Genomic DNA, 22,736 nt, shown 5'->3' with positions numbered 1-22,736 from the left:
GGGCTGTACAGCAGATATTTTCTGGTTCCCAAGAAAGACGGGGGTTTCAGACCCATACTGGATCTAAGACGGCTGAACAAAGCATTAATGAAACGCAGTTTCAGAATGCTCACGACCAGGAAAATCCTCGCGCAAATTCGCAGAGGAGACTGGTTCATGTCGATAGATCTGAAGGACGCGTATTTTCAAATACAGATAGCGTCGCGTCACAGGCGATACTTGAGGTTCGCTTTCGAGGGCCAGGCATACCAGTATACAGTCCTGCCGTTCGGCTTATCCCTGGCACCCCGTACATTTACGAAGTGCATGGACGCAGCGCTCGCGCCTCTCAGACTCAGAGGCATGCGAGTTCTGAACTATTTGGACGACTGGCTGATTCTAGCTCAATCGCGATCAGAGCTCGTGGAGCACAGGACCATTTTACTCGATCACCTCGAGAATCTTGGTCTCAGAGTCAACTGGACGAAGAGTTCGCTGAACCCCAGTCAAACGACTTCGTTTCTGGGCACAGTTCTGGACTCACAGTCTATGATAGCGCGGCTGTCACCACAGCGCGTGCTAGACATTCAGCGCACGGCGAAACTTTTTCGCTGCGGCGCGACCGTCACGCTCAGGAAATTTCAGAGGATGCTAGGTCTTATGGCCTCAGCATCATCAGTTCTCCAGCTGGGCTTGCTCCGCATGCGCCCTCTGCAGTTCTGGTTGAAAGAGCGGGTACCGCGCAGAGCGTGGGCATCCGGTTGGCTGCGTCTCAGGGTCAATCAGAGCTGTGTGAAAGCTCTAAAGCCTTGGAAGTCGAGCGACTGGTACCAATCAGGTGTAAGCCTGGGGACTTCCTCGAGAGTGTTAGTGGTGTCGACAGACGCCTCCACATCGGGATGGGGAGCGCTGCTCGAGGGCAGAGCGTTTTTCGGCCTATGGTCAGAACGCGAAAAGCTCCAACATATCAACTGCCTGGAAAGGATGGCAGTGGACAACGCGCTGACGCGTTTTCGTCCCCAAATCAAGGACCAACACGTCTTAGTCCGTTCGGACAACATGTCTGTGGTGTCCTATATAAATCGCCAGGGCGGTCTCACATCCTTAAACCTGTACAGGCTGGCGGAACGCCTCCTTTTATGGGCTCAGCGCAACTTGCGCTCGCTGAGAGCAGTGCATGTGCCAGGGATCCAGAATCTGGGTCCAGACAGACTGTCCAGGAACAACATTCCTACGAGCGAATGGTCTCTACACCCGCAAACAGTCCGCTGTTGTGGGAGAGATTCGGCAGAGCGGAGGTGGACCTGTTCGCGTCCCACGAAAACGCTCACTGCCCCGCGTTCTTTTCCAAGAGGGAGAGCGCGCTGTCCCGAACGTGGCCGCGCTGTCCGCTCTATGCTTTTCCCCCCGTCTCCCTCCTGCCTCAGGTGTTAGAACGGATCAGGGAAACGAAATGCTCAGTGCTGCTCGTAGCGCCGCTCTGGATGAACCAGCCGTGGTTTCCAGTCCTGATGCAGCTAGCAGACACTGCCCCGTGGCCAGTGCCATTGAGGAGGGACCTCCTCTCGCAGGCCAGGGGTTCGATTTGGCATCCTCACCCGGAGTTGTGGTCCCTCCACGTGTGGGCGCTCAACGGATACCCGCTGATCTCTCAGTAAGGGTGCTAGACACTATCACTCAGGCTAGAGCACCGTCAACCAGACGGCTTTACGCCTCAAAGTGGTCAGTATTCTCCAGCTGGTGCACAGCTCGGGGTTTTTCACCCCTCGATTGTGAGGTGACGGAGGTTCTCTCCTTCCTACAGGAGCTGTTGGATAAGGGCAGAGCCCCTTCCACGCTCAAAGTCTATGTGGCGGCTATTACAGCGTTCTCTGAAACAACGCTTGGTCAGTCATTAGGGAGGAACGATCTAGTCATCCGCTTCCTCAGGGGAGCGAGGAGGCTGAATCCTCCCAGACCTCCTTCAGTCCCTATGTGGGACCTCTCTACAGTTTTGGAGGCCATGAAAGGTGCCCCTTTCGAGCCCATCCAAACGGCTAGCCTCAAACATCTGTCATTCAAGACAGTGTTTCTGTTGGCTCTCGCTTCAGTTAAGCGCGTAGGTGACCTGCACGCGCTCTCAGTGAGCGCGCCGTGCTTAGAGTTTGGGCCAGGTGACTCGAGAGTCATACTCAAACCTAGGCATGGTTATGTGCCAAAATCCCTCAACACACCGTTTCGGGCTCAGGTTATCTCCCTGTCTGCCCTGCCGGTGTCAGACGAGGAAGGGGACTCAAGTTTTCTCTGCCCTGTAAGGACCCTGAGAGCTTATGTGTCTCGCTCTTCTGTCTTTAGACAGACTGAGCAGCTATTTGTCTCGTTCAGTGGACGTTCCAAGGGAATGGCTGTTTCGAAACAAAGCCTGTCCAGATGGATAGTCGATGCTATAGCGCTAGCTTACACTGCCAAGGGTCTTCAATGCCCGTTGGGTGTCAGAGCGCATTCCACGAGAGGCGTTGCCTCATCGTGGGCTTGGTCTAGTGGGATTTCCTTACAAGACATATGTATGGCGGCAGGCTGGGCCTCGCCGTCTACATTTATTAGGTTTTATAACCTAGAGGTCCCCGCTCTACAGGCTAAGCTATTGTCAGTTTAATCAAATCAGTGGTCTGATTAGGTCGCTGAGGCCGCGAGCGCAGTGCGCTACCGGCTATCATTTGGGCAGTATTGCGTAAGACCCACATATTCCCACATTAGTTCAGGCTCCCCGCCTTGTCTATGTGATGTCATGTTACTGCGTCAGTGGACGTCACCATATAAGGGCAGAAGGGTTCCCTTTTCTGTTCCAGGACTTTCTGTGAGTCCCTCTAGTGATTTATGCTTGATAAATCCTGGGTTCCAGGTTTATGGGTGATTAATCACAGTACGCACGGCGTTTTGCACTGGTTCCCCTAGCGTTTTCAACGCAGTACGAGAGACCTCTCGTAAGAGAACGTACTCGGTTACTAACGTAACCTCGGTTCTCTCTAGAAGAGGGAACGAGTACTGCGTTTTCTGGCCGTGCGTACGGTTCACTCTGGTTCGCTTCGGCGATGAATAAAATCAGTGAATCAGCCTTTTCGAGCTCCTTTTATAGGACTAAGCCACGCCCGTTTCGGCGGGAAGTGGCGAGGAGGGCGCGAAGCGCCCTCATTGGCCTGACGTCACCACAGGCCTCGCTCGATAGGCTTATGCAGTTGCCGCAGAGCAGCCAATGAGCGAGCGAGCCGTCTCGCCCATGGCTGCGTGCTGCTGCAATGCGCTTTACATTATTTCAAAATTAAAGGATAATTTTTTGCTTAAGTATTTCGTGAAAAAGAGTTTTTCCCCTAGCGTTTTCAACGCAGTACTCGTTCCCTCTTCTAGAGAGAACCGAGGTTACGTTAGTAACCGAGTACGTTTCTCTCGTCATTACACCGCGGAGACGTTGCCTAATGCCTCAGAAAAAACGATCTGCCTGTTTACATGACAGTCGCTTTGGCACATATCCGATTTATTTCCATATATGAATGAGGCCTGAAACCGATCTCGAAATATCCGAATGCATGCGTTTTTTTCCTGTTTACACTGTCATAGAACACATCGGATCTGTGTCACATATGAGCGAAAAATCGGAATTGGGTCACATTTCACTGACAGTGTAAACGAGGCCTATGTCACATCAGATGTACTTTGAAATAGGCATTAAAGTACAAAAACTTATGCAATAATGTTGAAGCTGTTTTCAGTCTGTCCTGCCCAAGCATAACTAACAGCGCAACTTGTGCTGCCTCCCAATTCGCCTACATACATTACGCCCTAAAAGTATAAACGCAAATGTTCGGCAAGATGAAGATTTTACATGGAAACATTGAATATGCCTTTTAACATCAGATGTGAACATTTGCACACCGACAAAACAAGTTTTTCCCTCCCTTCAGTTGCTAATTTTAGTACTCATCTTAGTATACTTATACTGGCATGTTGACAAAATTTGACTTAATAACCGAGATCATGCTTGCGATGTAAATTACATAATAAGTTTATGCTATAATAAGCATGTACTCGTTTTGTGAAGAAAAAGTACATACTTTTGAGTGTAGCAAAAGAGTAGGCAAGCTTTGGGACACACTACTTCATCATCTTTAACGGACAGATCTGTCGCCGTAAACTGCCCTGTCAATCATCTTATCACAGTTAAAATCCTCCATTCAATCTAATTTAATTTCCTACCGTTTCGGAGATAAATGTAGTTGCACGTTCATCTGCAGTCGTGGGTCTTTCATGCGGAGACTCTCCTCGTGTGTTTGCAATTTGAATATAATGATACATTTAAAAGTTAATGGCTAAAAGTCATATGCAAATTCATTAACTGAAACTAAATAGTCATAAACTGTTTGTGATATGGAGGAACTATATTGGACTGCAAATTTTGTTAAAACACAAATTTAGTTAATTCTGCAACTTCATATTTAGCCAAATGTATTGCTTGATTCTTATTAAGAAACATTCTTTGATAGAACTGTACATTAAGTGCCTCAAACCACATAATAGTTTACAGAGGTTTTTAGTCAAGGAGTTTTATTGGAAATCTTTCCTTTCAGAGATGTGTATGCATGTAAAGCTTTAAGAAAGAACAGTATTGTGTTCTGATCCTGGATGCTGCCTTTTGTGATTTTCACTTTATGAACTTTATCAAATGCTTTGCTCAGTCAGCAGAATTCTCTTAATCAGAATCCCAGCGTCTGCCCTCAGGCTGGAACCGGTCTGATGAGGATTTCACAATGTGCTATAAATTATACAACTGTCGCACTCCTTCTTGAGATCATGAAACAACATTAATGAGCTGAACTAATCAATACATCGTTAACAACAATGAGGAGACACAACCTTGAAAAAATTTAACAATACTATTGTTTAGTAAAAAAAAGAAGTAAATGCACACTGTAGTAGATTAACATTAGATGACTTGGAACCTTTAAGCATAATCAAACATGGATTTTTGCTTGATTATTAAGCTTAAACATTGAATGATTGATGCATAATTCTAGGTTGGTGTGTAAAACAATAAGATCATGCATTATGATTGTTTTTATATTCTAACTTGCCAACCAGGAGCTCAGCTGTACAAGCTCAAAATGTTGGATTTGTGCGTCAGTCCTGGCATGGACCTGACAATGTCTATCATGAACTGCTCTTGATTTGGTTCATTTAGTAGTTTAATACAATTTAACAAAATGAAAAAAAAAAAAAAAAAAAAAATAGAAACTACAGCTCCTGATTGCAGGAATGCTTATAATCAATTCTTGGTAGTAACTGATTACATGTAATCTATATTACGTGATCAGATTACAGAAATTAAGCACTTGTAATTAGAGTATATTGCATTTTAAAATACTCATAAATCAGACTACAGTTACTTTTTTATTGATTACATGATAACTTAATATTAGCAAAATGAAAATATTTATTAAGAATACTTTTATTCTCCCTAATTATTTTTTTATCATTACATTTTCCTTTCTTAAAAAGAAAAAGCCTATACATGTTCAGAAAGCCTTTCAGTTTTGTGCAATTCAGGGGACTTTAATTATATACAGTTCCTTTCCAAACACTAGTTTGAGAAATCCTGACATAATGTACTGTTTAATGCACTTGTTATTATTTTTTTCCCCCAATAATTTTAGATATTATTCAAGTTAATGCTAGAAACAAGTTAGGTCAAAAGTAATCTAAAAGTAATAAAAGTAGTCAGATTATATTACCTAAAATGTGTAATGTAATAGATTTTTATCATGTAATTTGTTTTCAGTAATGGACTACAATTTGTAAGTAATCTACCAAGAACTGCTTGTAACTAAAACTCTGACAGCAGGCGAAATATCATTTTTTATGCAGAACGCCGATGCACAATGTGGCTTTGGGCAAAACTGTTGCAAAAACGCAAATAATACTATCCATCATAGCTTGAAATTTTTGCTAAGCTGAAATGAACCCATTATGCAATTTTGAAATGCCTTGTGGCTAAAAGTGCCCTGAAGACTGAACCACTCCCACCCACAGAGAGTATAAAACCCAAGACCACCACCTACACTCATCCCGAATCGAGAAGATCCACCAGTGCATCAGTTCATCTTCCTGAATGGCCGACAACATGAGCTTTGAGTTTCATTCAACGTTCCAGTCAAGCTTCCAGACTTTCTCCGGCTTTGTGAGTGATCCCTCAGACTTTCATGCACTCCTGACTTATACTAGCCTTTCTGCATTGTTTTATACTAACCTTTCTACATTGTTTTCTTTTGTGCATTTTCATTGTATATTTGAGTCAGTTGTACATTGTGAACTTTACCATAACATACAGAATACTTTTTTTACTATGCAGAGCGTCCCCTACGAGAGTCCTATCTCTGGAGGACTGAAAGCTGGGAAAGCCATCTGCATTCAGGGAACTGTTCCCTCTGGAACTGATAGGTGAATCTTTCTTTTCAAGACTAGAGAAAAGAAATGCAATTTTGTTTGAGTAACTAGTTCACTTCACACTGTTTATAATCATTGCAGCTTTGAGGTGAATCTGAAGTGTGGGAAGTCTGAAAGAGATGACATTGCCTTTCAAATCAGACCCCAGTTTAGAAGCAACTGCATAGTCCTAAACAGCCAGCAAAATGGATCTTGGGGAAAAGAGGAGAAACTGGGATTACCTTTAAAGCAGGGGAGCAGCTTTGATCTGGTCATTGCCGTAAATTCTGAAAATTATCAGGTTTGTTTTAATGTTTTGAATCTATTCAATGGGTACATTGTGCAAAGGCTAAAAGAAATAGGATAAGAAATCTGAACATAGTAATTTTCAATCTGAAGGTGTATTTGAGTGGATGTGAAGTTGGCCGATTTCAGCATCGTATATCTCTGGAACGCGTCATCGCTCTGAGTGTTGCAGGAAAGGTTTCTTTAACCAACGTGGTGTTCACTGAGGTGAGTGAGTGATCCTCCTCTTTTTACAGAATTTAGTTGTCATTACTCAAGCACAGGCTTTCCTGTTATTTTGGCATTAGGCTATAATACCGAAGACAGATAAATGCTTCAGTATGCTGATTGTGTCCTCAAGTACGTGACTGTTGCAGCAATCCTGCAGTATGCGATACAAAATAAAAAAAATATTATAAATTGATTTGCAATATGCAAGAGTACTCTATAACTACAATTGGAAGAGTACCTGGAATATTTTTTCAAAAATTCATGTCACTGTAGGACCACTTGAATAAGAGAAAGCAATGGATTTTAAAGTGTGTGAAAAAAAAAAAAAATATCACGTGACATTATACAAATGTTTGTGTTATTCAACTCTTACAATCTAGCTTTTAGAGAGCTGGGCTGGATCCTCCATATTTCGGCAGGGCGGAGGTTTGATCAACTTGCAGGATGAGACTATGACTTTTGATGAACAATCATTTGTGCTAAATGGAAGCTCGGCTTTGATGGGCACCAAATACAATCAGTCATCTTTCCAAACAACGACTGAACATTCATTAAGCAACCCAGTCCAAAATCCTGTGAGTAGTAGAAACTTTACAGAACTAAGTAACACAATAAAGTGCAAGCACTAAAAGAGACATCGGTGAATAAAAATTGTCAATCTCCCAAGACAAACTTTTACATTGCAGTTTCGTTATTTTTGATGCCTCTTTAAAGGGGGGGTGAAATGCTCATTTTCATTCAATCTCCTGTTAATCTTGAGTACCTATAGAGTAGTATTGCATCCTTCATATTTCCAAAAAGTCTTTAGTTTTATTATATTTATAAAAGAAAGATAGGCTGTACCGAGTCTTTCCGGAAAAAAACGAGCGGCTGGAGGCGGGCCGTGTGGGCGAAGCTAAAGCTGTGCTGACGCACCGATAGCTAACAACACACAGAGACATTTGAAGCAGTTTTACTCACCGCCTGCGACAGTGAACCTTTATCATTGCGACTGCTCGATCCTTAAGCATTAGACGATCTGCAAATCCGTCGATCTGGGCTTTGTTTATAAAACAATCATCGTCGAAATGCAGGGAACAAACAGTCTTAAACAACTCCGTTGATGCTCAGGAAAAACAAACTCATCCACTGGTCCCTTAACGCCGGGTTCTTTGGGAATCTGTGCAGGGTTGTCTTGCCCTGGCAACCAAAAACACACTTCTTTGGTGACACTGACTTCCCAAAAGCCGAGCAGAGCGCTTTGATGGCGTACTGCTTTCGCTCTCTTGCTCTGGTCTACGCGCGTGCGCGCCCACGCTCTTCCGGGAGAAGTGCCCTTAGGACCCATATAAGGAAATTCCGCCCCAGCTGACGTCACACAGACCCATACTGGAAAAAATGGAAAAAACACTGGACAAACCGGAAGGACCATTTTTGGCACAGAAATACTCCTTCAAACGTACAATTTAATTTTTGAAACTTTGTCCATGTTTAGCATGGGAATCCAACTCTTTAACAGTGTAAAAAACTCAGTATGCATGAAATAGCATTTCACCCCCCCTTTAAAGGTTCAAAACCTGCCATTAGATTCTAGTCAATATAGTATATTTTCTTGTTCTTACTGCAGAGCCTTCCTTATGTGGGTCCAATTTCAGGAGGACTGAGAGAAGGAATGGCCTTCTACTTGCAGGGAGTTGTTCACACTAATGCTGCCGGGTAAAGAATCGTTTTGCTGGATAATTTGGACAAAACCAATCACTGTTATTTGGAATCAGTTGCTTTAACGCTTCAACTTCAATGCAGGTTTGGAATCAATTTTAAGACCGGGAAGTCTGACACTGATGACACTGCTTTCCACTTCAACCCTCAAATGGGCCGGAACGTGGCCATGAACAGCTTCAGGAACCGAGCATGGGAAAGTGAGGAAAGTTTCTCTGACAACCCCTTTAAAAAGGGAGAAGCTTTTGAGATGTTCACTGTCATCAAATCCGAAGGATATCAGGTATGTGCTTTGAAACACAAAACTCATTGCGCACCCCTAAAAGAAATCTAGGAACTTGTCCTCACACAGGTTGTGTTGTTTTGGATCATCAGATATACGTGAATGGCAAGGAGCAGCACACATTCAAGCACCGTATACCGCTGGGAAAAGTGTCAGCATTAAAGATCAATGGAGATGTTTCCGTGAACCTTTTTGGCTTCATACAAGTAAGTTACTTTTTCATCAGCTGATATAATATTGCAGAATGAATGATACTGTGTCAGAATCCAGTAAGAATGAAGTGGAAAGTAAAGAGCTTTCTAAATACACTCTCTCTTTAGGACTGGAGTACATCCTCATTTGTTACTAAAGTCAAGTCAAAAATCATCAGTTTGGGCAGCTCATGTGGGGAACGTTCCACCATACAGTCAGAGATCTTGCAGCCAGTCCAAAACCCTGTGAGTGACCGTTCCATTCCAGTGACTTCTGAATGCACAACAAAGTGCAAGCACTTAATGAAACAACAGTGCATGAGAACTGCTTCTCCCAAGAGAAATTGTCTCACCATAGTTTCAGGATTATGATGATCACTTTTTAAACAATGAAATTCGAAATGTCCCATTTCAGTGAGTTTAAAAACCTGCCAGAAGAATCTAGTCAATATAGGATAATGCCTATTTTCTTGTTCTTACTGCAGAGCCTTCCTTATGTGGGTCCAATTTCAGGAGGACTGAGAGAAGGAATGGCCTTCTACTTGCAGGGAGTTGTTCACACTAATGCTGCCGGGTAAAGAATCGTTTTGCTGGATAATTTGGACAAAACCAATCACTGTTATTTGGAATCAGTTTCTTTAACGCTTCAACTTCAATGCAGGTTTGGAATCAATTTTAAGACCGGGAAGTCTGACACTGATGACATTGCTTTCCACTTCAACCCTCAAATGGGCCGGAACGTGGCCATGAACAGCTTCAGGAACCGAGCATGGGAAAGTGAGGAAAGTTTCTCTGACAACCCCTTTAAAAAGGGAGAAGCTTTTGAGATGTTCACTGTCATCAAATCCGAAGGATATCAGGTATGTGCTTTGAAACACAAAACTCATTGCGCACCCCTAAAAGAAATCTAGGAACTTGTCCTCACACAGGTTGTGTTGTTTTGGATCATCAGATATACGTGAATGGCAAGGAGCAGCACACATTCAAGCACCGTATACCGCTGGGAAAAGTGTCAGCATTAAAGATCAATGGAGATGTTTCTGTGAACCTTTTTGGCTTCCTACAAGTAAGTTACTTTTTCATCAGCTGATATAATATTGCAGAATGAATGATACTGTGTCAGAATCCAGTAAGAATGAAGTGGAAAGTAAAGAGCTTTCTAAATACACTCTCTCTTTAGGACTGGAGTACATCCTCATTTGTTACTAAAGTCAAGTCAAAAATCATCAGTTTGGGCAGCTCATGTGGGGAACGTTCCACCATACAGTCAGAGATCTTGCAGCCAGTCCAAAACCCTGTGAGTGACCGTTCCATTCCAGTGACTTCTGAATGCACAACAAAGTGCAAGCACTTAATGAAACAACAGTGCATGAGAACTGCTTCTCCCAAGAGAAATTGTCTCACCATAGTTTCAGGATTATGATGATCACTTTTTAAACAATGAAATTCTAAATGTCCCATTTCAGTGAGTTTAAAAACCTGCCAGAAGAATCTAGTCAATAAAGGATAATGCCTATTTTCTTGTTCTTACTGCAGAGCCTTCCTTATGTGGGTCCAATTTCAGGAGGACTGAGAGAAGGAATGGCCTTCTACTTGCAGGGAGTTGTTCACACTAATGCTGCCGGGTAAAGAATCGTTTTGCTGGATAATTTGGACAAAACTAATCACTGTTATTTGGAATCAGTTGCTTTAACGCTTCAACTTCAATGCAGGTTTGTAATCAATTTCAAGACCGGGCAGTCTGACACTGATGACACTGCTTTCCACTTCAACCCTCAAATGGGCCGGAAAGTGGCCATGAACAGCTTCAGGAACGGAGGATGGGAAAGTGAGGAAAGTTTCTCTGACAACCCCTTTAAAAAGGGAGAAGCTTTTGAGATGTTGACTGTCATCAAATCCGAAGGATATCAGGTATGTGCTTTGAAACACAAAACTCATTGCGCACCCCTAAAAGAAATCTAGGAACTTGTCCTCACACAGGTTGTGTTGTTTTGGATCATCAGATATACGTGAATGGCAAGGAGCAGCACACATTCAAGCACCGTATACCGCTGGGAAAAGTGTCAGCATTAAAGATCAATGGAGATGTTTCCGTGAAACTTTTGGGCTTCATACAAGTAAGTTACATTTCCTACAGCTGTGGAAATATTGCAGCATTACTGAAACTTTGTCAGAATCCAGTGAGAATGACGTGAAAAGTAAAGAGCTTTCTAAATACACTCTCTCTGTTCCCTCATTAGAACTGGAGCACATCTTCATTTCCTACAGAAGTTACAACAAAAATCATCAGTTTGGGCAGCTCACGTGGGGAACGTTTCACCGTACAGTCAGAGATCTTGCAGCCAGTCCAAAACCCTGTGAGTGACCGTACCATTCCAGTGACTTCTGAATGCACAACAAAGTGCAAGCACTTAATGAAACAACAGTGCATGAGAACTGCTTCTCCCAAGAGAAATTGTCTCACTATAGTTTCAGGATTACGATGATCACTTTTTAAACAATGAAATTCTAAATGTCCCATTTTAGTGAGTTTAAAAACCTGCCAGAAGAATCTAGTCAATATAGGATAATGCCTATTTTCTTGTTCTTACTGCAGAGCCTTCCTTATGTGGGTCCAATTTCAGGAGGACTGAGAGAAGGAATGGCCTTCTACTTGCAGGGAGTTGTTCACACTAATGCTGCCGGGTAAAGAATCGTTTTGCTGGATAATTTGTACAAAACCAATCACTGTTATTTGGAATCAGTTGCTTTAACGCTTCAACTTCAATGCAGGTTTGTAATCAATTTTAAGACCGGGCAGTCTGACACTGATGACACTGCTTTCCACTTCAACACTCGAATGGGCCAGAACGTGGCCATAAACAGCTTCAGGAACGGAGGATGGGATAGTGAGGAAAGTTTCTCTGACAACCCCTTTAAAAAGGGAGAAGCTTTTGAGATGCTCACTGTCATCAAATCCGAAGGATATCAGGTATGTGCTTTGAAACACAAAACTCATTGCGCACCCCTAAAAGAAATCTGGGAACTTGTCCTCACACAGGTTGTGTTGTTTTGGATCATCAGATATATGTGAATGGCAAGGAGCAGCACACATTCAAGCACCGTATACCGCTGGGAAAAGTGTCAGCATTAAAGATCAATGGAGATGTTTCCGTGAAACTTTTTGGCTTCATACAAGTAAGTTACATTTCCTACAGCTGTGGAAATATTGCAGCATTACTGAAACTTTGTCAGAATCCAGTGAGAATGACGTGAAAAGTAAAGAGCTTTCTAAATACACTCTCTCTGTTCCCTCATTAGAACTGGAGCACATCTTCATTTCCTACAGAAGTTACAACAAAAATCATCAGTTTGGGCAGCTCACGTGGGGAACGTTTCACCGTACAGTCAGAGATCTTGCAGCCAGTCCAAAACCCTGTGAGTGACCGTACCATTCCAGTGACTTCTGAATGCAATACAAAGTGCAAGCACTTAACGAAACAACAGTGCATGAGAACTGCTTCTCCCAAGAGAAATTGTCTCACCATAGTTTCAGGATTACGATGATCACTTTTTAAACAATGAAATTCGAAATGTCCCATTTCAGTGAGTTTAAAAACCTGCCAGAAGAATCTAGTCAATATAGGATAATGCCTATTTTCTTGTTCTTACTGCAGAGCCTTCCGTATGTGGGTCCAATTTCAGGAGGACTGAGAGAAGGAATGGCCTTCTACTTGCAGGGAGTTGTTCACACTAATGCTGCCGGGTAAAGAATCGTTTTGCTGGATAATTTGGACAAAACCAATCACTGTTATTTGGAATCAGTTGCTTTAACGCTTCAACTTCAATGCAGGTTTGTAATCAATTTTAAGACCGGGCAGTCTGACACTGATGACACTGCTTTCCACTTCAACACTCGAATGGGCCAGAAAGTGGCCATAAACAGCTTCAGGAACGGAGGATGGGAAAGTGAGGAAAGTTTCTCTGACAACCCCTTTAAAAAGGGAGAAGCTTTTGAGATGTTCACTGTCATCAAATCCGAAGGATATCAGGTATGTGCTTTGAAACACAAAACTCATTGCGCACCCCTAAAAGAAATCTAGGAACTTGTCCTCACACAGGTTGTGTTGTTTTGGATCATCAGATATACGTGAATGGCAAGGAGCAGCACACATTCAAGCACCGTATACCGCTGGGAAAAGTGTCAGCATTAAAGATCAATGGAGATGTTTCCGTAAAACTTTTTGGCTTCATACAAGTAAGTTACATTTCCTACAGCTGTGGAAATATTGCAGCATTACTGAAACTTTGTCAGAATCCAGTGAGAATGACGTGAAAAGTAAAGAGCTTTCTAAATACACTCTCTCTGTTCCCTCATTAGAACTGGAGCACATCTTCATTTCCTACAGAAGTTACAACAAAAATCATCAGTTTGGGCAGCTCACGTGGGGAACGTTTCACCGTACAGTCAGAGATCTTGCAGCCAGTCCAAAACCCTGTGAGTGACCGTACCATTCCAGTGACTTCTGAATGCACAACAAAGTGCAAGCACTTAATGAAACAACAGTGCATGAGAACTGCTTCTCCCAAGAGAAATTGTCTTACCATAGTTTCAGGATTACGATGATCACTTTTTAAACAATGAAATTCGAAATGTCCCATTTCAGTGAGTTTAAAAACCTGCCAGAAGAATCTAGTCAATATAGGATAATGCCTATTTTCTTGTTCTTACTGCAGAGCCTTCCTTATGTGGGTCCAATTTCAGGAGGACTGAGAGAAGGAATGGCCTTCTACTTGCAGGGAGTTGTTCACACTAATGCTGCCGGGTAAAGAATCGTTTTGCTGGATAATTTGGACAAAACCAATCACTGTTATTTGGAATCAGTTGCTTTAACGCTTCACAACTTCAATGCAGGTTTGTAATCAATTTTAAGACCGGGCAGTCTGACACTGATGACACTGCTTTCCACTTCAACACTCGAATGGGCCAGAACGTGGCCATAAACAGCTTCAGGAATGGAGGATGGGAAAGTGAGGAAAGTTTCTCTGACAACCCCTTTAAAAAGGGAGAAGCTTTTGAGATGTTCACTGTCATCAAATCCGAAGGATATCAGGTATGTGCTTTGAAACACAAAACTCATTGCGCACCCCTAAAAGAAATCTAGGAACTTGTCCTCACACAGGTTGTGTTGTTTTGGATCATCAGATATATGTGAATGGCAAGGAGCAGCACACATTCAAGCACCGTATACCGCTGGGAAAAGTGTCAGCATTAAAGATCAATGGAGATGTTTCCGTGAAACTTTTTGGCTTCATACAAGTAAGTTACATTTCCTACAGCTGTGGAAATATTGCAGCATTACTGAAACTTTGTCAGAATCCAGTGAGAATGACGTGAAAAGTAAAGAGCTTTCTAAATACACTCTCTCTGTTCCCTCATTAGAACTGGAGCACATCTTCATTTCCTACAGAAGTTACAACAAAAATCATCAGTTTGGGCAGCTCACGTGGGGAACGTTTCACCGTACAGTCAGAGATCTTGCAGCCAGTCCAAAACCCTGTGAGTGACCGTACCATTCCAGTGACTTCTGAATGCAATACAAAGTGCAAGCACTTAACGAAACAACAGTGCATGAGAACTGCTTCTCCCAAGAGAAATTGTCTCACCATAGTTTCAGGATTACGATGATCACTTTTTAAACAATGAAATTCGAAATGTCCCATTTCAGTGAGTTTAAAAACCTGCCAGAAGAATCTAGTCAATATAGGATAATGCCTATTTTCTTGTTCTTACTGCAGAGCCTTCCGTATGTGGGTCCAATTTCAGGAGGACTGAGAGAAGGAATGGCCTTCTACTTGCAGGGAGTTGTTCACACTAATGCTGCCGGGTAAAGAATCGTTTTGCTGGATAATTTGGACAAAACCAATCACTGTTATTTGGAATCAGTTGCTTTAACGCTTCAACTTCAATGCAGGTTTGTAATCAATTTCAAGACCGGGCAGTCTGACACTGATGACACTGCTTTCCACTTCAACACTCGAATGGGCCAGAAAGTGGCCATAAACAGCTTCAGGAACGGAGGATGGGAAAGTGAGGAAAGTTTCTCTGACAACCCCTTTAAAAAGGGAGAAGCTTTTGAGATGTTCACTGTCATCAAATCCGAAGGATATCAGGTATGTGCTTTGAAACACAAAACTCATTGCGCACCCCTAAAAGAAATCTAGGAACTTGTCCTCACACAGGTTGTGTTGTTTTGGATCATCAGATATACGTGAATGGCAAGGAGCAGCACACATTCAAGCACCGTATACCGCTGGGAAAAGTGTCAGCATTAAAGATCAATGGAGATGTTTCCGTGAACCTTTTTGGCTTCATACAAGTAAGTTACATTTCCTACAGCTGTGGAAATATTGCAGTATTACTTTGAAACTTTGTCAGAATCCAGTGAGAATGACGTGAAAAGTAAAGAGCTTTCTAAATACACTCTCTCTGTTCCCTCATTAGAACTGGAGCACATCTTCATTTCCTACAGAAGTTACAACAAAAATCATCAGTTTGGGCAGCTCATGTGGGGAACGTTTCACCGTACAGTCAGAGATCTTGCAGCCAGTCCAAAACCCTGTGAGTGACCGTACCATTCCAGTGACTTCTGAATGCAATACAAAGTGCAAGCACTTAACGAAACAACAGTGCATGAGAACTGTTTCTCCCAAGAGAAATTGTCTCACCATAGTTTCAGGATTATGATGATCACTTTTTAAACAATGAAATTCGAAATGTCCCATTTCAGTGAGTTTAAAAACCTGCCAGAAGAATCTAGTCAATATAGGATAATGCCTATTTTCTTGTTCTTACTGCAGAGCCTTCCGTATGTGGGTCCAATTTCAGGAGGACTGAGAGAAGGAATGGCCTTCTACTTGCAGGGAGTTGTTCACACTAATGCTGCCGGGTAAAGAATCGTTTTGCTGGATAATTTGGACAAAACCAATCACTGTTATTTGGAATCAGTTGCTTTAACGCTTCAACTTCAATGCAGGTTTGTAATCAATTTTAAGACCGGGCAGTCTGACACTGATGACACTGCTTTCCACTTCAACACTCGAATGGGCCAGAAAGTGGCCATAAACAGCTTCAGGAACGGAGGATGGGAAAGTGAGGAAAGTTTCTCTGACAACCCCTTTAAAAAGGGAGAAGCTTTTGAGATGTTCACTGTCATCAAATCCGAAGGATATCAGGTATGTGCTTTGAAACACAAAACTCATTGCGCACCCCTAAAAGAAATCTAGGAACTTGTCCTCACACAGGTTGTGTTGTTTTGGATCATCAGATATACGTGAATGGCAAGGAGCAGCACACATTCAAGCACCGTATACCGCTGGGAAAAGTGTCAGCATTAAAGATCAATGGAGATGTTTCCGTGAAACTTTTTGGCTTCATACAAGTAAGTTACATTTCCTACAGCTGTGGAAATATTGCAGCATTACTGAAACTTTGTCAGAATCCAGTGAGAATGACGTGAAAAGTAAAGAGCTTTCTAAATACATCCTCTCTGTTCCCTCATTAGAACTGGAGCACATCTTCATTTCCTACAGAAGTTACAACAAAAATCATCAGTTTGGGCAGCTCACGTGGGGAACGTTTCACCGTACAGTCAGAGATCTTGCAGCCAGTCCAAAACCCTGTGAGTGACCGTACCATTCCAGTGACTTCTGAATGCACAACAAAGTGCAAGCACTTAATGAAACAACAGTGCATGAGAACTGCTTCTCCCAAGAGAAATTGTCTCACTATAGTTTCAGGATTACGATGATCACTTTTTAAACAATGAAATTCTAAATGTCCCATTTTAGTGAGTTTAAAAACCTGCCAGAAGAATCTAGTCAATATAGGATAATTCCTATTTTCTTGTTCTTACTGCAGAGCCTTCCTTATGTGGGTCCAATTTCAGGAGGACTGAGAGAAGGAATGGCCTTCTACTTGCAGGGAGTTGTTCACACTAATGCTGCCGGGTAAAGAATCGTTTTGCTGGATAATTTGGACAAAACCAATCACTGTTATTTGGAATCAGTTGCTTTAACGCTTCAACTTCAATGCAGGTTTGTAATCAATTTCAAGACCGGGCAGTCTGACACTGATGACACTGCTTTCCACTTCAACCCTCGAATGGGCCAGAAAGTGGCCATAAACAGCTTCAGGAACGGAGGATGGGAAAGTGAGGAAAGTTTCTCTGACAACCCCTTTAAAAAGGGAGAAGCTTTTGAGATGTTGACTGTCATCAAATCCGAAGGATATCAGGTATGTGCTTTGAAACACAAAACTCATTGCGCACCCCTAAAAAAAATCTAGGAACTTGTCCTCACACAGGTTGTGTTGTTTTGGATCATCAGATATACGTGAATGGCAAGGAGCAGCACACATTCAAGCACCGTATACCGCTGGGAAAAGTGTCAGCATTAAAGATCAATGGAGATGTTTCCGTGAACCTTTTTGGCTTCATACAAGTAAGTTACATTTCCTACAGCTGTGGAAATATTGCAGTATTACTTTGAAACTTTGTCAGAATCCAGTGAGAATGACGTGAAAAGTAAAGAGCTTTCTAAATACACTCTCTCTGTTCCCTCATTAGAACTGGAGCACATCTTCATTTCCTACAGAAGTTACAACAAAAATCATCAGTTTGGGCAGCTCACGTGGGGAACGTTTCACCGTACAGTCAGAGATCTTGCAGCCAGTCCAAAACCCTGTGAGTGACCGTACCATTCCAGTGACTTCTGAATGCAATACAAAGTGCAAGTACTTAACGAAACAACAGTGCATGAGAACTGCTTCTCCCAAGAGAAATTGTCTCACCATAGTTTCAGGATTACGATGATCACTTTTTAAACAATGAAATTCGAAATGTCCCATTTCAGTGAGTTTAAGAACCTGCCAGAAGAATCTAGTCAATATAGGATAATGCCTATTTTCTTGTTCTTACTGCAGAGCCTTCCTTATGTGGGTCCAATTTCAGGAGGACTGAGAGAAGGAATGGCCTTCTACTTGCAGGGAGTTGTTCACACTAATGCTGCCGGGTAAAGAATCGTTTTGCTGGATAATTTGGACAAAACCAATCACTGTTATTTGGAATCAGTTGCTTTAACGCTTCAACTTCAATGCAGGTTTGTAATCAATTTTAAGACCGGGCAGTCTGACACTGATGACACTGCTTTCCACTTCAACACTCGAATGGGCCAGAAAGTGGCCATAAACAGCTTCAGGAATGGAGGATGGGAAAGTGAGGAAAGTTTCTCTGACAACCCCTTTAAAAAGGGAGAAGCTTTTGAGATGTTCACTGTCATCAAATCCGAAGGATATCAGGTATGTGCTTTGAAACACAAAACTCATTGCGCACCCCTAAAAGAAATCTAGGAACTTGTCCTCACACAGGTTGTGTTGTTTTGGATCATCAGATATACGTGAATGGCAAGGAGCAGCACACATTCAAGCACCGTATACCGCTGGGAAAAGTGTCAGCATTAAAGATCAATGGAGATGTTTCCGTGAAACTTTTTGGCTTCATACAAGTAAGTTACATTTCCTACAGCTGTGGAAATATTGCAGCATTACTGAAACTTTGTCAGAATCCAGTGAGAATGACGTGAAAAGAGCTTTCTAAATACACTCTCTCTGTTCCCTCATTAGAACTGGAGCACATCTTCATTTCCTACAGAAGTTACAACAAAAATCATCAGTTTGGGCAGCTCACGTGGGGAACGTTTCACCGTACAGTCAGAGATCTTGCAGCCAGTCCAAAACCCTGTGAGTGACCGTACCATTCCAGTGACTTCTGAATGCACAACAAAGTGCAAGCACTTAACGAAACAACAGTGCATGAGAACTGCTTCTCCCAAGAGAAATTGTCTCACTATAGTTTCAGGATTACGATGATCACTTTTTAAACAATGAAATTCTAAATGTCCCATTTTAGTGAGTTTAAAAACCTGCCAGAAGAATCTAGTCAATATAGGATAATGCCTATTTTCTTGTTCTTACTGCAGAGCCTTCCTTATGTGGGTCCAATTTCAGGAGGACTGAAAGAAGGAATGGCCTTCTACTTGCAGGGAGTTGTTCACACTAATGCTGCCGGGTAAAGAATCGTTTTGCTGGATAATTTGGACAAAACCAATCACTGTTATTTGGAATCAGTTGCTCTAACACTTCAACTTCAATGCAGGTTTGTAATCAATTTCAAGACCGGGCAGTCTGACACTGATGACACTGCTTTCCACTTCAACCCTCGAATGGGCCAGAAAGTGGCCATAAACAGCTTCAGGAACGGAGGATGGGAAAGTGAGGAAAGTTTCTCTGACAACCCCTTTAAAAAGGGAGAAGCTTTTGAGATGTTCACTGTCATCAAATCCGAAGGATATCAGGTATGTGCTTTGAAACACAAAACTCATTGCGCACCCCTAAAAGAAATCTAGGAACTTGTCCTCACACAGGTTGTGTTGTTTTGGATCATCAGATATACGTGAATGGCAAGGAGCAGCACACATTCAAGCACCGTATACCGCTGGGAAAAGTGTCAGCATTAAAGATCAATGGAGATGTTTCCGTGAAACTTTTTGGCTTCATACAAGTAAGTTACATTTCCTACAGCTGTGGAAATATTGCAGTATTACTTTGAAACTTTGTCAGAATCCAGTGAGAATGACGTGAAAAGTAAAGAGCTTTCTAAATACACTCTCTCTGTTCCCTCATTAGAACTGGAGCACATCTTCATTTCCTACAGAAGTTACAACAAAAATCATCAGTTTGGGCAGCTCACGTGGGGAACGTTTCACCGTACAGTCAGAGATCTTGCAGCCAGTCCAAAACCCTGTGAGTGACCGTACCATTCCAGTGACTTCTGAATGCACAACAAAGTGCAAGCACTTAATGAAACAACAGTGCATGAGAACTGCTTCTCCCAAGAGAAATTGTCTTACCATAGTTTCAGGATTATGATGATCACATTTTAAACAATGAAATTCTAAATGTCCCATTTCAGTGAGTTTAAAAACCTGCCAGAAGAATCTAGTCAATATAGGATAATGCCTATTTTCTTGTTCTTACTGCAGAGCCTTCCTTATGTGGGTCCAATTTCAGGAGGACTGAGAGAAGGAATGGCCTTCTACTTGCAGGGAGTTGTTCACACTAATGCTGCCGGGTAAAGAATCGTTTTGCTGGATAATTTGGACAAAACCAATCACTGTTATTTGGAATCAGTTGCTTTAACGCTTCAACTTCAATGCAGGTTTGGAATCAATTTCAAGACCGGGCAGTCTGACACTGATGACATTGCTTTCCACTTCAACACTCGAATGGGCCAGAAAGTGGCCATAAACAGCTTCAGGAACGGAGGATGGGAAAGTGAGGAAAGTTTCTCTGACAACCCCTTTAAAAAGGGAGAAGCTTTTGAGATGTTCACTGTCATCAAATCCGAAGGATATCAGGTATGTGCTTTGAAACACAAAACTCATTGCGCACCCCTAAAAGAAATCTAGGAACTTGTCCTCACACAGGTTGTGTTGTTTTGGATCATCAGATATACGTGAATGGCAAGGAGCAGCACACATTCAAGCACCGTATACCGCTGGGAAAAGTGTCAACATTAAAGATCAATGGAGATGTTTCCGTGAACCTTTTTGGCTTCATACAAGTAAGTTACATTTCCTACAGCTGTGGAAATATTGCAGCATTACTGAAACTTTGTCAGAATCCAGTGAGAATGACGTGAAAAGTAAAGAGCTTTCTAAATACACTCTCTCTGTTCCCTCATTAGAACTGGAGCACATCTTCATTTCCTACAGAAGTTACAACAAAAATCATCAGTTTGGGCAGCTCACGTGGGGAACGTTTCACCGTACAGTCAGAGATCTTGCAGCCAGTCCAAAACCCTGTGAGTGACCGTACCATTCCAGTGACTTCTGAATGCACAACAAAGTGCAAGCACTTAATGAAACAACAGTGCATGAGAACTGCTTCTCCCAAGAGAAATTGTCTTACCATAGTTTCAGGATTATGATGATCACTTTTTAAACAATGAAATTCTAAATGTCCCATTTCAGTGAGCAGGCTCGGGGTGGGTAATCGAGAGAATAGGGAGAATTCCCGGTGGGCCGCTTCACTTTTGGGCCGGTCGAGGATTTTATTTTATTTTTTTTCACATTTGTCACGTTAGTTACATCAAGCTACAAATGTTCCGCATTCTGACACCGCAGCGCGCAGCCTCTGCATGGGTTGTACCATGTGAGGGAGTTCTCCCCTCCCCTCCTATAGAGTTGGTTGGGTCCATAGCCCGTCTTTTCCAAAACGTTTTCTCAGGTAGGCTACCGCGGCACCGCCTATACCGATAGCTGGGCCGGCCCTACCGTAACGGTACGCGTCAGGGAGGATGGATGGGAGGAAGAGGCCAGGAGGTATGGAAGCTTGTTTCCGCCACAGAATAAAACATTTTAAAAGATAATTGCGACTTTTTATCTCACAATTGCGAGTTTACATCTCGCAATTCTGAATTTATTTCTCAGAATTGCGAGATATAAAGTCAGAATTGCGTGTTATAAAGTCAGAATTGCGTGTTATAAAGTCAGAATTGCGAGAAATAAAGTCAGAATTGCGTGAAATAAAGTCGCAATTGCGTGTTATAAAGTCAGAATTGCAAGATATAAAGTCAGAATTGCGTGAAATAAAGTCGCAATTGCTTCTTATAAAGTCTAAGTGAATTATTATTTAACCTTTACATTATTTGTTGAACCATGGTATTAATACAAACTACACAATAGTAAGAGCTGAACTGTTGCTTCATTTATCCAATTTGGAAAAAGTGCTAATTTGGAATTCCACCATGGAAAAAGTGGGCCGGTCTTGGGCCTGAAACTCCCAGGCTGAAAAGTGGCCCCACTCCGGCCCTGTCAGTGAGTTTAAAAACCTGCCAGAAGAATCTAGTCAATATAGGATAATGCCCATTTTCTTGTTCTTACTGCAGAGCCTTCCATATGTGGGTCCAATTTCAGGAGGACTGAGAGAAGGAATGGCCTTCTACTTGCAGGGAGTTGTTCACACTAATGCTGCCGGGTAAAGAATCGTTTTGCTGGATAATTTGGACAAAACCAATCACTGTTATTTGGAATCAGTTGCTTTAACGCTTCAACTTCAATGCAGGTTTGGAATCAATTTCAAGACCGGGCAGTCTGACACTGATGACACTGCTTTCCACTTCAACCCTCGAATGGGCCAGAAAGTGGCCATAAACAGCTTCAGGAACGGAGGATGGGAAAGTGAGGAAAGTTTCTCTGACAACCCCTTTAAAAAGGGAGAAGCTTTTGAGATGTTGACTGTCATCAAATCCGAAGGATATCAGGTATGTGCTTTGAAACACAAAACTCATTGCGCACCCCTAAAAGAAATCTAGGAACTTGTCCTCACACAGGTTGTGTTGTTTTGGATCATCAGATATACGTGAATGGCAAGGAGCAGCACACATTCAAGCACCGTATACCGCTGGGAAAAGTGTCAGCATTAAAGATTAATGGAGATGTTTCCGTGAACCTTTTTGGCTTCATACAAGTAAGTTACATTTCCTACAGCTGTGGAAATATTGCAGTATTACTGAAAC

General features: G+C 42.4%; 1 protein-coding gene across 1 annotated transcript in view; it reads left to right on the top strand.

Moving 5' to 3' along the window:
- lgals4 (galectin 4) overlaps positions 1-22,736 on the top strand; it is a gene marked incomplete at its 5' end in the record, with an annotated part of 39,975 nt that overhangs the window by 417 nt on the left and 16,822 nt on the right. Inside the window, 52 exons of the mRNA XM_084125147.1 lie at positions 6,359-6,447; positions 6,535-6,733; positions 6,832-6,945; positions 8,555-8,643; positions 8,731-8,929; positions 9,022-9,135; positions 9,606-9,694; positions 9,782-9,980; positions 10,073-10,186; positions 10,657-10,745; positions 10,833-11,031; positions 11,124-11,237; positions 11,361-11,477; positions 11,717-11,805; positions 11,893-12,091; positions 12,184-12,297; positions 12,421-12,537; positions 12,777-12,865; positions 12,953-13,151; positions 13,244-13,357; positions 13,481-13,597; positions 13,837-13,925; positions 14,015-14,213; positions 14,306-14,419; positions 14,543-14,659; positions 14,899-14,987; positions 15,075-15,273; positions 15,366-15,479; positions 15,605-15,721; positions 15,961-16,049; positions 16,137-16,335; positions 16,428-16,541; positions 16,665-16,781; positions 17,021-17,109; positions 17,197-17,395; positions 17,488-17,601; positions 17,727-17,843; positions 18,083-18,171; positions 18,259-18,457; positions 18,550-18,663; positions 18,782-18,898; positions 19,138-19,226; positions 19,314-19,512; positions 19,605-19,718; positions 19,844-19,960; positions 20,200-20,288; positions 20,376-20,574; positions 20,667-20,780; positions 20,904-21,020; positions 22,107-22,195; positions 22,283-22,481; positions 22,574-22,687. Coding sequence (XP_083981273.1) covers positions 6,359-6,447; positions 6,535-6,733; positions 6,832-6,945; positions 8,555-8,643; positions 8,731-8,929; positions 9,022-9,135; positions 9,606-9,694; positions 9,782-9,980; positions 10,073-10,186; positions 10,657-10,745; positions 10,833-11,031; positions 11,124-11,237; positions 11,361-11,477; positions 11,717-11,805; positions 11,893-12,091; positions 12,184-12,297; positions 12,421-12,537; positions 12,777-12,865; positions 12,953-13,151; positions 13,244-13,357; positions 13,481-13,597; positions 13,837-13,925; positions 14,015-14,213; positions 14,306-14,419; positions 14,543-14,659; positions 14,899-14,987; positions 15,075-15,273; positions 15,366-15,479; positions 15,605-15,721; positions 15,961-16,049; positions 16,137-16,335; positions 16,428-16,541; positions 16,665-16,781; positions 17,021-17,109; positions 17,197-17,395; positions 17,488-17,601; positions 17,727-17,843; positions 18,083-18,171; positions 18,259-18,457; positions 18,550-18,663; positions 18,782-18,898; positions 19,138-19,226; positions 19,314-19,512; positions 19,605-19,718; positions 19,844-19,960; positions 20,200-20,288; positions 20,376-20,574; positions 20,667-20,780; positions 20,904-21,020; positions 22,107-22,195; positions 22,283-22,481; positions 22,574-22,687 — 6,798 coding nt within the window. The remainder of the gene's footprint in view (positions 1-6,358; positions 6,448-6,534; positions 6,734-6,831; positions 6,946-8,554; positions 8,644-8,730; positions 8,930-9,021; positions 9,136-9,605; positions 9,695-9,781; positions 9,981-10,072; positions 10,187-10,656; positions 10,746-10,832; positions 11,032-11,123; positions 11,238-11,360; positions 11,478-11,716; positions 11,806-11,892; positions 12,092-12,183; positions 12,298-12,420; positions 12,538-12,776; positions 12,866-12,952; positions 13,152-13,243; positions 13,358-13,480; positions 13,598-13,836; positions 13,926-14,014; positions 14,214-14,305; positions 14,420-14,542; positions 14,660-14,898; positions 14,988-15,074; positions 15,274-15,365; positions 15,480-15,604; positions 15,722-15,960; positions 16,050-16,136; positions 16,336-16,427; positions 16,542-16,664; positions 16,782-17,020; positions 17,110-17,196; positions 17,396-17,487; positions 17,602-17,726; positions 17,844-18,082; positions 18,172-18,258; positions 18,458-18,549; positions 18,664-18,781; positions 18,899-19,137; positions 19,227-19,313; positions 19,513-19,604; positions 19,719-19,843; positions 19,961-20,199; positions 20,289-20,375; positions 20,575-20,666; positions 20,781-20,903; positions 21,021-22,106; positions 22,196-22,282; positions 22,482-22,573; positions 22,688-22,736) is intronic.

This window comes from Abramis brama (assembly GCF_963993115.1).
Source record: "Abramis brama genome assembly, chromosome: 9".
NCBI lineage: Eukaryota > Metazoa > Chordata > Actinopteri > Cypriniformes > Leuciscidae > Abramis > Abramis brama.
Note: the sequence above shows the minus strand (reverse complement) of the source record. Positions and strands in the feature narration are given on the sequence as shown.